Source organism: Podarcis filfolensis (assembly GCF_964270895.1).
Source record: "Podarcis filfolensis genome assembly, chromosome: 2".
Lineage (NCBI taxonomy): Eukaryota > Metazoa > Chordata > Lepidosauria > Squamata > Lacertidae > Podarcis > Podarcis filfolensis.
The window spans coordinates 2,262,310-2,277,081 of NC_139605.1; the positions used below are offsets into that span (position 1 = coordinate 2,262,310).

The 14,772-nt window shown below is 44.7% G+C and overlaps 1 protein-coding gene across 4 annotated transcripts; it reads left to right on the forward strand.

Moving 5' to 3' along the window:
• Window positions 1-483: 483 nt before the first annotated feature.
• On the forward strand, window positions 484-14,151 carry LOC310756554 (uncharacterized protein). Of its 4 annotated transcripts, XM_083600823.1 has the most exons (5): window positions 484-1,248; window positions 3,077-3,250; window positions 7,675-7,848; window positions 10,456-10,533; window positions 11,008-14,151. In XM_083600823.1, the coding sequence occupies exons 2-5, from the start codon at window positions 3,151-3,153 to the stop codon at window positions 13,020-13,022; spliced, it is 2,367 nt and encodes a 788-aa protein (XP_083456949.1). In that variant the 5' UTR covers window positions 484-1,248; window positions 3,077-3,150; the 3' UTR covers window positions 13,023-14,151. The 4 variants fall into 4 exon arrangements, with proteins under 4 accessions (XP_083456949.1, XP_083456950.1, XP_083456951.1 ...); XM_083600824.1 differs by lacking the exon at window positions 10,456-10,533 and having other exon boundaries at window positions 485-1,248; XM_083600825.1 differs by lacking the exon at window positions 7,675-7,848 and having other exon boundaries at window positions 485-1,248.
• Window positions 14,152-14,772: the final 621 nt, after the last annotated feature.

Sequence of the window (14,772 nt, forward strand, 5' to 3'; positions counted from 1 at the left end):
AAAATTCCTATAGCACCCCTCTTTATTTCTTTGTTTTTATTATTCAAATGTTCTCCATTGTGTGTGTGTGTGTGTGTGTGTGTGGTTGAACATGGAGCCAGGCCTGTTGGCCCTCATAATAACTTCGCTTTATTCATATCCGTGGGTCTCTCTTCGGAGTCAAATTCTGCTGGGGGATTCCCCTAGGCTTTGCGGGGCTCTGGCACGCGGCATAGTGATTTTCAATCACCTTAAACCCTAAGAGTTTAAAATAGACAGTTACTGAAAGACGGGATGTCCCCCTTGTTTGAGTCTGTGATGGACAGCAGAGCCAGGCCAGTCAGGGTGCGTAGCCTCTCAGAAATACCACCATGGGGCTGGAGCCTCGCTCTGATTGGCTCGCAAGACAGTGAGGGGCGGAGCCAGCCCTTTTGGAGGGAAAATAAAAGGAGCCATTTCTGAGGGAGTTTTCTGAGAGGGAGAAAGCGGGGACTGGGAGAGGGATGGTCGAGGGGGGACCTGGGAGGGGAAGGTGAGGAGAATCTCCACTGGGAGAGGAGGGTCTGGGGAGAGGAGTCAGGCGGGAATTCAACGGGAGAAGCTATGGGGAGGCGGAGGAAAGCGGAGTGTCCTTCCAGTGAGGAGGGGAAAAGGAGACCCCCCCCAAGCCAGGGCTGAGGGGATCCCTTGGGTCCGCGAGACTGACTGGAAATCCCTCCGGAGTGGCTGAGAGGGAGGAGAGCAGAGGAAAAGGGCCCCTTGCTCAAGGACCCCCCCCAGGTCTGAATCTGTGAGGGAAGCAGGGCTGCGTCCCAAGGATTGAACGGGGACAAAACTCAGGGAAGGAGCGAGAGGGAAGGAGCAGAAACCCAGGGGAACATTTGGCCCCCGTTTCTAGAAAGCGGAACATCCGCCTTAATTATTAATATTATTATTATTTTATTTCTACCCCACCCATCTGGGGGCAGGGCACAAAGCTGCTGTCTTCAGGGCCTCAGAGCCGAGAATCACAGAGAACTCTGCACATGCCCTGGACCACCCGGATTCTGGGAGGGAAGGAGGACAGCCAGCCAGCCAGGGGGCTGTGCTCAGCTTGCGAAGGGTTAAATCGACCAGAGCCGGAGTCCTAGAGAGGACAGGAAGTAGAGAGGCGGGGCGGGCCCTCCAGAGCAGGATCCCCTCCCTCCGTTACCAGTCCCTTGCGGGCGGCATCTTTTGTGTCTTGTCTCCTCTATTCGCTGCCTCGGTTTCCCTCCTGGGAAGAATCCGGTGAGTCTCCTCTCTCTTCCCCCTTGGGGTGCCCATGGGAGAAGGGGGTCCCGGGGCTGCAGGGGAAGACCCCCAAGTCTGGGAGCAGAGGGTCCTGCCCCCCCCATTCCTCTCTGCCAAGCCTGGGAGGGGGCGAGTTTCCAGGGGGTCTGCAGCTCTGCTCTTCCTTGGCATCCTCTTTGGGGAAGGAGGGAGGGGTCTGGGGGGGAGGGCATGCCCAGAATGCCCCTTCCAGTGGAGGAGCCCCTGCCAGGCCGTCCTTTCCCCCTGCCAGATCCTCCTCCAGATCAGCTCAGGTCTCCAGCCCAGAGCCTCAAGGGAAGCCTCTCTGGGCAGGGGCCACGCCTGGGGCCCCTCCGTGGAGAAAAGGGGAGAGCCAGAGGGCTAAACTGGCTGCACTGGGCTTGCCAATGCAGGGAGGAGAAGGAGGGGGCTCTGGGTGGCAGGTCTGCCAACTTTTCTCTCTCTGATCCCAGAGGGAGGTTTCAAGGATGTTCCCCATTTGGAGTTTCTCTGCAGCTGCTGCTGTTGCAGAATGTTTTATTTACATTAAACTTATAACTTCCACAGTGCGTAGGTAAAACTGGAACTCCAACCCGCAGGAGCCAGGGATTGGAGAGACTTTTCTAAAGGGAAATAATCTATACATGGCAAGCATGATTGTGAATAATATTCTCTTAGAAAAATGTAAGATACAGAAGGGGACATTTATTTATGTATTATCAAGAAGAATAAAGCAAGGATAAAAGACACCTACTCCCCACCTCTGGGACAAAAGAGGGATTATCAGTCACTGTGTGGCTCCTACTACTAACAGGGGACATTGGTGCTTTCTCAAAATAGACTAGTTCTATCAAGCTACCCTAAGCCTTTGGGAATCTTGTCACAAGAGGAGCTTAAAGCTCACCTCTGGAGTTTTTGGAGGATATACATGCCTGGTGTTCTTAAGAACACTGCAGATTTAGGACATGTGGAAGATCTATACTTTGATTGCTTCCGTGCCAGGGTGGGGGCCACATTTTGGGACTGGAGACTTGCAAAGATGGTGTATAAGCACAGACGATATCTAAGGAGGAGAGGTGTATTAGTTTCCTGATATTTCAAAAATGTGGCATCACCGGCTCCTCTGCTTCCACGTATAGATTTGGTCCCCATGCAACTCCTGACAGAGGCGGATACGGCCACAACATCTGTCTGGCTTCTGATGAGAGACCTCAAATACTGTGAACAGAGCATATCATACAAAGCACCCAGTATGGGGGCACTTATATGTAATATCTACTCTGCTATTTTTTGCCCATGATCTGGGGTTGCAGTTTTCAGGCTTGGGGACAGGACGGTGACTGGTTTTTTTTACCACGTTCTGTCAGTTATCCCCACTGAGTTCAATGGGATCTATTCTCAGGTCACTACTGTGCAGACCATGCCAGGCTTGCAAGTGGGGTGAGGAGCATACAGAAGAAATTGGAATCACTGGAGATCTTTAGAAATGGGGCTTCTCTTGGGAAGGGGCTGCCCCATTTGTGCTTCTCCTGGGGCAGGAGAATACCTAGGGCAAGAGAAAACCAGGTTTTATTTTAAAAGGAATGTTAAGAGATTAGGATTTGCTGAATTAATAAGATGAACTAGAGAACAAGAAGGGGAGGTATGAGGAAGTCAAAGAAACATGTGATTGAAAAACTGTTATTGAAACTGAATTGTTTTTAATATTTTCTTTTTCTTTTTGTGTTTATATAAAATTGGAAAATCTAATAAATATTCATTTAAAAAAAAGAGAGAAAACCCTGCAGGGCCTCTGAGGCTCCCTTTGCTTCTTCCTCTCTCCCAGAACCCTGCAGCTTGTTGTGGCTTCTCAACTCCTCAGGAAGGAAGAAAGAGACAGATCCTGCAAAGCTCGTAAGGATGGAAGGGGGAAGATGGACGGTTGACCTGGTCAGGTTGTCTCCTGCATCCCTCCTCACAACCTCTGAGCGTTCCCTCCCAGGGACCTCCGAGAGATCTGGTGAGTTCCAGGGGAGTGGAGATGGGGACATGGATGGATGGAGCCAGAGAGGTATTGGGGCTTGTTCAGGGGGGCACCATTTTGGGCTCCTCCACCTGCCTGCCTGCCTGCCTGCGCCTTTGTCATCTGCAGGCAATTTGAACTAGGAATACATCACAGCCCCCCGGCCACCGCGATGTATTGGCAGCTCAAAATGTCTAAAACCAGCACCGTGATTGACTGCTCTACCAATGTCAGACAACTTACCGATCCTTCAGGCAGCACTAGAAGTCATGATTCTTGAAAGTAACCTGATCCTGGGCTTCCGATTTGTCAGTGAAGGGAAATGGCAAGGCGGTGTGAGTCGTCTGTCTAAAAGAGGGACGTTACCGGGGCAGTGCCGTGATTGCCGGAGCCCTGACGCTGGCAGCGCCATCGGCAGCGCGTGGGGGTGTGTGTGTGTGTGAGAGACAGTGGCTTGAGCCTGCCCTTGGCTCCAGCGCAGCTCAGAAACCTGAAACCAGAAATCGCCACCTGAAGCAGCAGACTTTCAAAGGAAAAAAGGTATTATCAACAACAATGGACTTTTCAAAATAAAAAGAGTTGGATTTAATTTAGATTTGGCAAAGACAGAATCTAAACAGGAAGTCAGCTTCTGTCTTTTGAAGGGAAGATTTTGCAGTACAGGCTTGTGAATGGGGAAAAAACTTTGGAGACACACCAGTCTTTAGATACTTTTAAAACTACACTTTGTTACTTTGCTACCTATTAACACTATGTACTCTGGATACAAGAAGAAACTGTAGCTCTTTGTTCTTTGATTCCTTAAAAGGAAAATACAGGAAGCGATTGGAGTACTCTCAGATTTTTTTGAATGGGGATGCAGATTTTATGAATGAAAGCACTGAAAGGCTTGAAAACAATGCAAATTCTTTTTTAAAAAAACGTCTAAAAAGGACCCTGGATCTTGGCAAGTCCTACCAAAGCTTGGCAGGAGGACACTTTTCCATAACTGGGAGGTAATCCCAGGGAGGGGAGGTGCCTGGTAAGAGCTGGAGTAGGAGAAAGGGGGGAAAACGGGATTTATTTTTAAAGACCAGGTCCTGTATTGGAATAAAAACTGAATAAAAACTGAGAGAAATAGCATATATTGGATTACAATTAACATTTGGATTACAAATCTAATTTGGATTATAAATACGTCTGGAAAATATTTGAACTCACAGTGTAAATATTTTGGATTACAAGACACATTGTGGATTATAATATAACTAGAAGTTTGGCAAGTGCTTAATCATCATCAAGAAGACAATGTAACAGTGAGTTTGAACAATGGTAACTATTAGACTTTTGTTGTGGCCTGGTTTTTTATTTTTTTTGTAGTTTGTATATAAAGTTGATATTACCCACTTTTCTCTCTCTCTTTTGGATATTGTGGAACTTTTATAATTCTGTAAGTTTGAAAGTGTTGCTACAGTTTGGTTTAAAAGGGTGTGGGAATTGGATTGGTGGGAGAACTGTTGTATACAAGGCAAGAGTGAGAAAAAGACAGGAGGGCTGAAGGAAGTATCAAACCTGACATCAATTCTAAGAGGAGCAGGAATAAATTATAAATGGGAATTCCCGGAGGGAGTTTTGTTTACTTATAGGAGAAAGAGATTCAGATTAATGTCAGAGAGTCAGGTACAGGAATTTCTGGATAAACATGGCAAAGACCCAGAGTTTCAAAGCTCAGGGAGAGACTTCAGAACCCTCTTTGAGATGCAAAGAGATGAACTGGAAAAGACTGAAAGAACAGGGCAAAAAAGCAAATCTTTTTAAAATGAATCAGATCATGGCAAATCTTAAATTACTAACTGGCATGTCAATGGCCTTAACAATAATATTAAAAGGAACAGGGTGTGGCATGAAGTTTTAAAACTGAATTTGGATATAATTTGCCTACAGGAGACTCATGTTGCAAGAAAGCATGAGAAAATCTTGAGTAATAAGAATTAGGGAGCCAATTTATTGCATCAGATGTTTCCAAAAAACGTCGAATTGTTTTGCACATAAAACCTGCACTTGAACCACAATTAATTCAAAAGGATGAGAAAGGGAGAAAATTAATGGTACAAATTAAAGTTGAGGGAGAAAAAAATAATTTTGGTAGGGATATATGCACCAAATGAAAATAAATAAAAAAAATTCAGGATTTCGAAACAGAATTGCTAGAATTTGCAGATGAGAAAATAATAGTGCTGGGAGATCTTAATGGTGTCCCATCACTAGAGAAAGACAGAACGATAGGAAGAAAGACACGAAAGAAGGTAGACTTCCCAAAACTTTTTTTGAAATGACAGAAAATGTAAAATTGATAGATATTTGGAGAATTAAGCATCCATTTGAAAAACAGTTCACTTTTTTCTCTCATGTTTATGGAAGCAGTGCCCGACTGGATGCGGTTTGGGTCTCTAAGGAATTAGAGTCAAGAATCAAAAAAATTGAAATAGATCCAAGAACAATGTCAGACCATGATTCTATAATTATGGAAATACAGAAAGACACTCAGTCCACCTTTCGGTGGAGACTGAATGAAGAAATATTAGATGATAAAATCTTTCTGGAAATGACAGAAAAGACAATAAGTGAATATTTTGAACAAAATTTGAATAATGAGACCAAACTCCAAACAGTCTGGGACACAAGCAAAGCGGTGATGAGAGGCCTATTCATTCAAGAAAATTAAGGTAAAAAAGAAGAAAAACAAAGAGATTTTACATAAAATAGAAGAAAAAGAATTAATAAAAACATTAAATAAAGAAATAGTAAAGCAGGAGATAAAATTATTACAATCACAATATTCAGTGGTAATCAATGAGGAAATAGCATGGAAAATAAAACAAAAAACAAAAAGTCCAGTCGTGAACGACTCTAGGGTTGCTTTATTGGCCAAGGGAGCCGACGGTTGTCCACAGACAGTTTTTCCAGGTCATGTGGCCAGCATGACTAAGCTGCTTCTGGCAAAACCAGAGCAGTGCACGGAAACACCATTTATCTTCCTGCCGGAGCGGTACCTATTTATCTACTTGCACTTTGACGTGCTTTCGAACTGCTAGGTTGGCAGGAGCTGGGACCAAGCAATGGGAGCTCACCCCGTCGTGGGGATTCGAACCACTGACCTTTCGATCGGCAAGCCCTAGGCTCATTGGTTTAGACCACAGTGCCACCTGTGTCCTGATAGGTCCTTGTAAAACCTTTAGGAAAAAATCTAGCAGAGAGTCTGTGGGTTTTGATAAACAAGAAATGGCAATTGGTGCTATCTCAAAATAGACTAGTTCTATCAAGCTACCCTAAGCCTTTGGGAATCTTGTCACAAGAGGAGCGTAAAGCTCACCTCTGGAGTTTTTGGAGAGTATACATGCCTGGTGTTCTTAAGAACACTACAGATTTAGAACGTGTGGAAGATCTATACTTGGATGGCTTCCATGCCAGGGTGGGGGCCACATTTTGAGACTGGAGACTTGCGAAGATGGTGTATAAGCACAGACGAAATCTTAGGAGGAGGGGTGTATTAGTTTCCTGATATTTCAAAAATGTGGCATCACCGGCTCCTCTGCTTCCACGTATAGATTTGGTCCCCATGCAACCCCTGACAGAGGCCAATGTTAGATTTCTGTTTATGCCACTGTGCAGTTTCTGGAGTCACAAGACTCTGTTTACATTCCAGGCTGTTGGAAGTCTCACGGGAGATGGATGTTGATGTTTCTGGTTTCCTGTTTCTTTGTCCCAGTTGGTTCTGTGCTCTCACAGCGAGAGGATGTATATTCTTTTCTGTCTGCGTAGTTAGAAATAAAACGTAGCAATGTAGCTCATATATTTCTCGTCCTTCTGCTGCTGTTTGTACACTCTGCATAATGGGAACGTGCCTAGAGCCTCATCAAAGGTTTAGGTCGTTAATCACGTCGCAGGAGGAGATTCCGAAAACTCGAGCTGGAGGAGTAGCTCAGTCGAACGGAATTCCAACAGTGGATACAGCCACAACATCTGCCTGGCTTGTGATGAGAGAGCTCAAAGATTGTGAACAGGGCTCTCCATACAAAGCACCTAGCATGGGGGCACCTACATGTAATATCTACTCTGCTCTTTTCTGCCCATGCTCTGGGGTTGCAGTTTTCAGGCTTAGAGACAGGATGGTGACTGGTTTTTGTACCAAGTTCTGTCAATTATCCCCACTGCGTTCAATAGGATCTACTCTGAGGTCACTACTGTGTAGACCATGCCAAGCTTACAAGTGGGGTGAGGAGCATACAGAAGAAATTGGAATCACTGGAGATGTTTAGAAATGGGGCTTCTCTTGGGAAGGGGCTGCCCCATTTGTGCTTCTCCAGGGGCAGGGGAATATCTAGGGCAAGAGAATCCCTGCAGGGCCTCTGAGGCTCCCTTTGCTTCTTCCTCTCTCCCAGGACCCTGCAGCTTGTTTTCGCTTCTTGATTGCTCAGGAAGGATGAAAGAGACGGATCCTGCAAAGCTCATAAGGATGGAAGGGGGAAGATGGATGGTTGACCTGGTCAGGTTGTCTCCTGCATCCCTTCGCACAACCTCTGAGCATTCCCTCCCAGGGACCTCTGAGAGATCTGGTGAGTTCCAGGGGAGGGGAGATGGGGACATGGATGGAACCAGAGAGGTATTGGGGCTTGCTCGGGGGGCACCATTTCGGGCTCCTCCACCTGCCTGTCTGCACCTTTGACATCTGCAGGCAATTTGAACTAGGAATACATCACAGCTCCCCGACCACCACAATGTATTGGCAGCTCAAAATGTCTAAAACCAGTACCGTGATTGAATGCTCTACAATGTCAGACAACTTACCGATCCTTCAGGCAGCATTAGAAGTCATGACTCTTGAAAGTAACCTGATCCTGGGCTTCCGATTTGTCTGCGAAGGGAAATGGTGAGGCAGTTCGAGTCGTCCATTTAAAAGACGACTGTTACTGGGGCTTTTGAGCAGTGGGGGTGAGTGCCAGGGTTAGACACCCCCCCCCAAAAGTGCCCTACAGGTAGTGGGGTGTCGAGGGGACCAGCCGGGTGTGAAGAGGCTTGCCGTGATTGCCGGAGCCCTGATGCTGTATCGGCAGGTCAGCAACCACACTACCTGGGGTGTACGAGGCATCCATATCTTTCTGGTATAAGTCCTCTGTGTATTCTTGCCACCTCTTCTTCATGTCTTCTGCTTCTGTTAGGTCCTTACCACTTTTGTCTTTTATTATGGTAATCTTTGTACGAAATGTTCCTTTCATATCTCCAATTTTCTTGAACAGACCTCTGGTTTTTCCCATTCTATTGTTTTCCTCTATTTCTTTGCATTGCTCGTTTAAGAAGGCCTTCTTGTCTCTCCTTGCTATTTTTTGGAAATCTGCATTCAATTTCCTGTATTTTTCACTATCTCCCTCGCATTTTGCTTGCCTTTTCTCCCCCGCTATTTGTAAGGCCTCGTTGGGCAACCACTTTGCTTTCTTGCATTTCCTTTTCATTGGGATGGTTTTTCTTGCTGCCTCCTGTATAATGGTACGAGCCTCCATCCATAGTTCTTCAGGCACTCTGTCCACCAAATCTAAATCCTTAAACCTGTTCCTCACTTCCACTGTGTATTCATAAGGGATTTGATTTAGATTGTATCTTACCGGCCCAGTGGTTTTTCCTACTTTCTTCAGTTTAAGCTTGAATTTTGCTATAAGAAGCTGATGATCTGAGCCACAGTCAGCTCCAGGTCTTGTTTTTGCTGACTGTATAGAGCTTCTCCATCTTTGGCTGCAGAGAATATAATCAATCTGATTTCGATGCTGCTCATCTGGTGATGTCGATGTGTAGAGTCGTCTCTTGTGTTGTTGGAAAAGAGTGTTTGTGATGACCAGCTTGTTCTCTTGGCAGAACTCTATTAGCCTATGCCCTGCTTTGTTTGGAACTCTAAGGACAAACTTGCCAGTTGTTCCTTTTATCTCTTGACTCCCTACTTTAGCATTCCAATCCCCTATAATGAGAAGAACATCCTTGTTTGGTGTCATTTCTATAAGGTGTTGTAAGTCATCATAGAATTGGTCAATTTCAGTTTCTTCAGCACCAGTGGTTGGTGCATAAACCTGGATTACTGTGATGTTAAAAGGTCTGCCTTAGATTTGTATCGAGATCATTCTATCATTTTTGAGATTGCATCCCAGTACAGCTTTCGCCACTCTTTTGTTGACTATGAGGGCCACTCCATTTCTTTTACGGGACAGTAGTAGATATGATGGTCATCCGAACTGAATTCGCCCATTCCTGTCCATTTTTGTTCACTGATGCCCAGGATGTCAATATTTATTCTTGCCATCTCATTTTTGACCACATCCAACTTACCAAGGTTCACGGTTCTTACATTCCAGGTTTCTATGCAATATTTTTCTTTACAGCATTGGACTTTCCTTTCACTTCCAGGCATATACGCAACTGAGCAACCTTTCGGCTTTGGCCCAGCCGCTTCATCAGCTCTGAATATACTTGTACTTGTCCTCCGCTCTTCCTCAGTAGCATGTTGGACGCCTTCCGACCTGAGGGGCTCATCTTCCAGCGTCATAACTTTTATATGCCTGTTGTCTTTCTCCATGGAGTTTTCTTGGCAGGGATACTCGAGTGGCTTGCCAGTTCCTGCTCCAGGTGGATCACGTTTGGTCAAAACTCTCCACTATGACCTGTCCATCTTGGGTGGCCCTGCACGGCATAGCTCATAGCTTCTCTGAGTTATTCAAGCCCCTTCGCCACGGCAAGGCAGTGATCCATGAAAGGGGGAATAGCTTTTTATTTGCTTTTAAAAACAAGGATCATAGGACTAATATACAAATATGTAGACCAAGTATCTCTAGCATATGGTTCACCATTAGTGGTCAGTGTATGAGTTCTGGGTTCCTGAATTGGTTTAAATTGAAAGAAAAAAAGGGAAACAGGAGAGAACAGAGAACATTCAACATTGCATAGCCGAATGCCTAGTCAGGAGCTCTTGCGGCTGTTGTGTTTAGATTAAGTGTGAGTTAGTCACTTTTCCTCTTTTGTCACCAATGAAACGATACAGAGTTAGTCTACTCTTGAAAATGGGAGTGGGGTTCAAACTGAAGAGAGTGATTTAGGTATAAATTAAAATTTAGACCAAATTTAGATTGAGGCAACAGCTGGTGGGGAGTGTGCAGGTGAAGATGTTGCTGTTTGTTTCACAGACAATTTGCTGGATCTTGACCAGAGAGCTCTGCGTAAGGAAGTCAAGGAGGAGAATCGTGGGGTCATGGACCCTCTTGGTAACACTTCCTGTTGGATCATAATATCTGTTCTGAAATTAAGCAAGTAACTTTGAAAGTCCATACATACCTCTATGTGATGAACCTTCACTATTTAGATGGAGACCAACAGCATTCGGGATTCTAACATCCCCACCATGAACCCTGAATGGAGGGATATCCACTGTTTTCTCTGCAATTTTTTTCCTTCTAGTCATGCCTTTTAAAGCAATGACCAGGTTGTCTGAACTGCCCAGGCCTTCTTAAATGTCAGCCTCAGAGCTTTAAGGGAAATTGGAGATGGAGTGGATTCCAGGATTGAGCCAAACAAAATTTATCCCAGATAAAAACCAAGCAATATGTCAGTTAATACCAGCCAACAGTGAAAACTATAGTAAGGGCTCACATCTAACTCTCTTCAGTTCCTCCTCTATCACAAGCATTCATTAACTTTGTTCTTCCTGAGGCTCTAATTAGCTTCTCTCTTCATTGCAGATGGTGATGAATTGGAAGGGAAGACCAAGGGGGACCACAACAGAATTCACAAGGCAGAGAAGTCAGATAAATATACAAAGTGCGGAGAGAACATCTGCCAGAGCCCCCAGTCCACCTCACATCAAGGAAAGAGCTTTGTTCAGAGGGATAGAATCTCTTCACATGAAAGAACTAACAGCGGAGAGAAATTGTATCAGTGCAGAGAATGTGGGAAGAGCTTCAGTCACCGTCAGAATCTCACTTGCCATCAAAGAATTCATACAGGGGAGAAACCCTATCAGTGCTTGGAATGTGGAAATAACTTCAGTCGGAAGGAACATCTCACTTCCCATCAAATAATTCATACAGGGGAGAAACCCTATGAGTGCTTAAACTGTGGAAAGAGCTTCAATCGGAAAGATGGTCTCACTTCCCATCAAAGAATTCATACAGGGGAGAAACCCTTTCAATGCCTTGAGTGTGGAAAGAGCTTTCGTCACAGTTCCGGTCTCACTTCCCATCAAGGAATTCATAAAGGGGAGAAACCCTATCAGTGCTTAGAATGCGGAAAGAGCTTTAATCGGAAGGATGGTCTCAGTATCCATCAAAGAATTCATACAGGGGAGAAACCTTTTCAATGCCGTGAGTGTGGAAAGAGCTTTCGTCACAGTTCCAGTCTCACTTCCCATCAACGAATTCATACAGGGAAGAAACCCTATCAATGCTTAGAATGCGGAAAGAGCTTCAGTCAAAGTTCCAATCTAACTATGCACCATAGAGTTCATACACGGGAGAAACCCTATCAGTGCTTGAAATGTGGGAAGAGCTTCAGTCACAGAGAGATTCTCACTTGCCATCAAAGAATTCATACAGGGGAGAAACCCTATCAGTGCTTGGAATGTGGAAAGCGCTTTAGTCAAAGTGCACATCTCACTTCCCATCAAATAATTCATACAGGGAAGAAACCCTATCAGTGCTTAGAATGTGGAAAGAGCTTTCGTCAGAGGGTGCAGCTCACTTCCCATAACAGAATTCATACAGGGGAGAAACCCCATCAGTGCTTGGAATGTGGAAAGAGCTTTCGTCAGAGAGGTGATCTCACTTCCCATCAAAGAGTCCATACAGGCGAGAAACCATATCAGTGCTTGGAATGTGGAAAAAGCTTCACTAAGAGGATGCAGCTTACTTCCCATCACAGAATTCATACAGGGGAGAAACCATATCCATGCCTGGAATGTGGAAAGAGCTTCAGGTATATGCAGTGTCTTAGTTTGCATCAAAAACTTCATACGGGGGAGAAACCCTATCAGTGCTTTGAATGTGGAAAGAGCTTCAGCCAGGGGGCCCATCTCACTTCCCATCAAAGAATTCATACAGGGGAGAAACCATATCAATGCTTAAAATGTGGGAAGAGCTTCAGTCTCAGGCACAGTCTCACTTTGCACCAAAGAATTCACACAGGAAGGAAACCCTATCAGTGCTTGGAATGTGGAAAGAGCTTTCGTCACAGTTCCACTCTCACTTTCCATCAAAGAATTCATAAAGGGGAGAAACCATATCAGTGTTTGGAATGTGGAAAGAGCTTCCGGGAGGGGGCCAAGCTCACTTCCCATCAAAGAATTCACACAGGGGAGAAACCTTTTCAATGCCATGAGTGTGGAAAGAGCTTTGGTCACAGTTCCACTCTCACTTTCCATCAAAGAATTCACACAGGGGAGAAACCTTTTCAATGCCATGAGTGTGGAAAGAGCTTTGGTCACAATTCCTATCTCAGGATCCATGAAAGAACTCATACAGGTCAGAAACCATATCAGTGCTGTGAATGTGGGAAAAACTTCAGTCAAAGCACCCATCTCAAGACCCATCAAAGAATTCATGCAGGGGAGAAACCATATCAGTGCTTGGAATGTGGAAAGAGCTTCATTCGGAAGGATGTTCTCACTTCCCATCAAAGAATTCATACAGAGGAAAAACCCAAAAAGAAAAATAATAACACAAACATTATTGAACAACCCTTACAAAACACATTTGTATAGAAAAGAGAAAGGGCATGGGAAAATAACTAAAAATACCCTTTATCACATTTGTATCATATCATTTGTCAACACATAGAAAGGCAGGCTCCCCCAGCACTCCCCTGGGTGCCCCCTCTTCTCCCTGTCTCCCAACCTGAGTGATCGTTCCACTGTAGCAATAATTACTCAGAATATGCACTCCTGGATAAACCTAGCTGTATTTAGTATCCAGCCTTTTCCCTCCCCTTTAGCAAGATGGCACTTTCCCTACATTTGGCCCCCCCCCAGCCCAGCCTTCAAATCTTAACCACTCAGATAGTGCAGTATGACTCTTACTATGATTGTCTAATAACCCAAATTAGTATTTCTCCAGTTTCTAGGTCCAGTTTCTATAAAGCCTTCTTAAAACTGTTCCAACAAATCTCAGTCAAGTCACAGTCCAAAATTATTGTCCTTTTTAATGTTCATCCAATCCTGCTTCCTCTTCTTTTACTAATCTTTCCTAATCCACTGGGGGTGGGGAAGAATGCATATTAAATCCCTTTCCTCATACGAGATCATAGCTTGTGTTATGAACAGTTTCAGGAGTTGCACTGCATCCCCTTTTGCTGGATGTACCTTTTTCTCTGCTGATAATTCCCACACCAGCTCATCCCAACGCCGCCTTGTCTTTCCATGGAGCTCTTTCTCTCTCCTCCTGTTCTTCCCTTACCTGCTCAATAGAACCTTCTGCCACTTCCAGTGACTCCTTTCCAACGACTCCCAGTTTATGACCCACACATTCACCACAGTCTCTTTTTCTGGAACCCATCTTGGTCTTCAATGCCAAGGTACTCCATGTCTGGATGAAGAGCAGAGCTGCAGAAGTTTGTTTGGAGTGGATGCATCTGGTTCTCCATAAATCAGGCAGAGGCAAAGTTCATTGGCAAAAGAAGAACTTTCTACTAAAGGTTTTTCAGCTTTGTTACAGAACAAAGCTTCAGGGGACTTAGCAGATGCGAAAGTTAGAAAATGAAAGTAAGAAAGAGAAACCAGCCCACTGAGCTCACAGATTTATCTTTCTGGCTCTGGGTGACCTTGAGATAACAAAACACAAATCATAATAAATCCAGTTGCCTCAGCAGAAAAGAACAAAACCTTCTGGAAGGAACCAGTGTTTTCCAGTATTGTCGGGTTCCGCCCTCGGGATTTTATCTGTGACATTTTGTCCCACTGCCAGAAAAGCATCTTTAGCTCCCTAGTTCCTGTGGCAACACTTTGGCCCAAGTTTCAAACTTTTTAAATTAGCACGGTGGTTAGCTTGTTGAGGGCTGGCTTAAGCCTCTTTGAATATAGGATTTCTGGTAAGATCCCTTCTACTCCCTCATAAAAAGACACGACACAATCTTGTTAAAGTCAATGTAAAAGTAATTTACTCACTCATTCAGTTCACAGATGCATCCCTGAAGGCAGACTTAGGTTACAAAAGTGTCTAACTATATGAACTATCCCATAAGGGAGTTAGTCCCAAGTGACTGCAACTGAGCTGTCACTTCTAACATATAGAAAGACAAAATGGAGAAAAAGATCAGAACATGGAGGACATGTGCTCCTCTACCCAGAATAGGCCACACCTACTTCAAGTCACATGTAGTAGAAGTCTGTCCCAGCTCAGGAGGAAACAGGAAGTTTTCTCCTGAGTCGTAGAAAACATCCCCAAACATGTTCACTGTAGAAATGTACTTGACTGCTATAAGTTTCACATCCCACAGGAAGGAAGCCTAGGTGTCGT

Coding starts and splice junctions, on each gene's coding strand:
- LOC310756554 (XM_083600823.1), top strand. CDS start 3,151: ATGGAAGGGGGAAGATGGACGGTTGACCTGGTCAGGTTGTCTCCTGCA. Junction 3,251..7,674: donor AGGGACCTCCGAGAGATCTG/GTGAGTTCCAGG, acceptor CCTCTCTCCCAG/GACCCTGCAGCTTGTTTTCG. Junction 7,849..10,455: donor AGGGACCTCTGAGAGATCTG/GTGAGTTCCAGG, acceptor TTTGTTTCACAG/ACAATTTGCTGGATCTTGAC.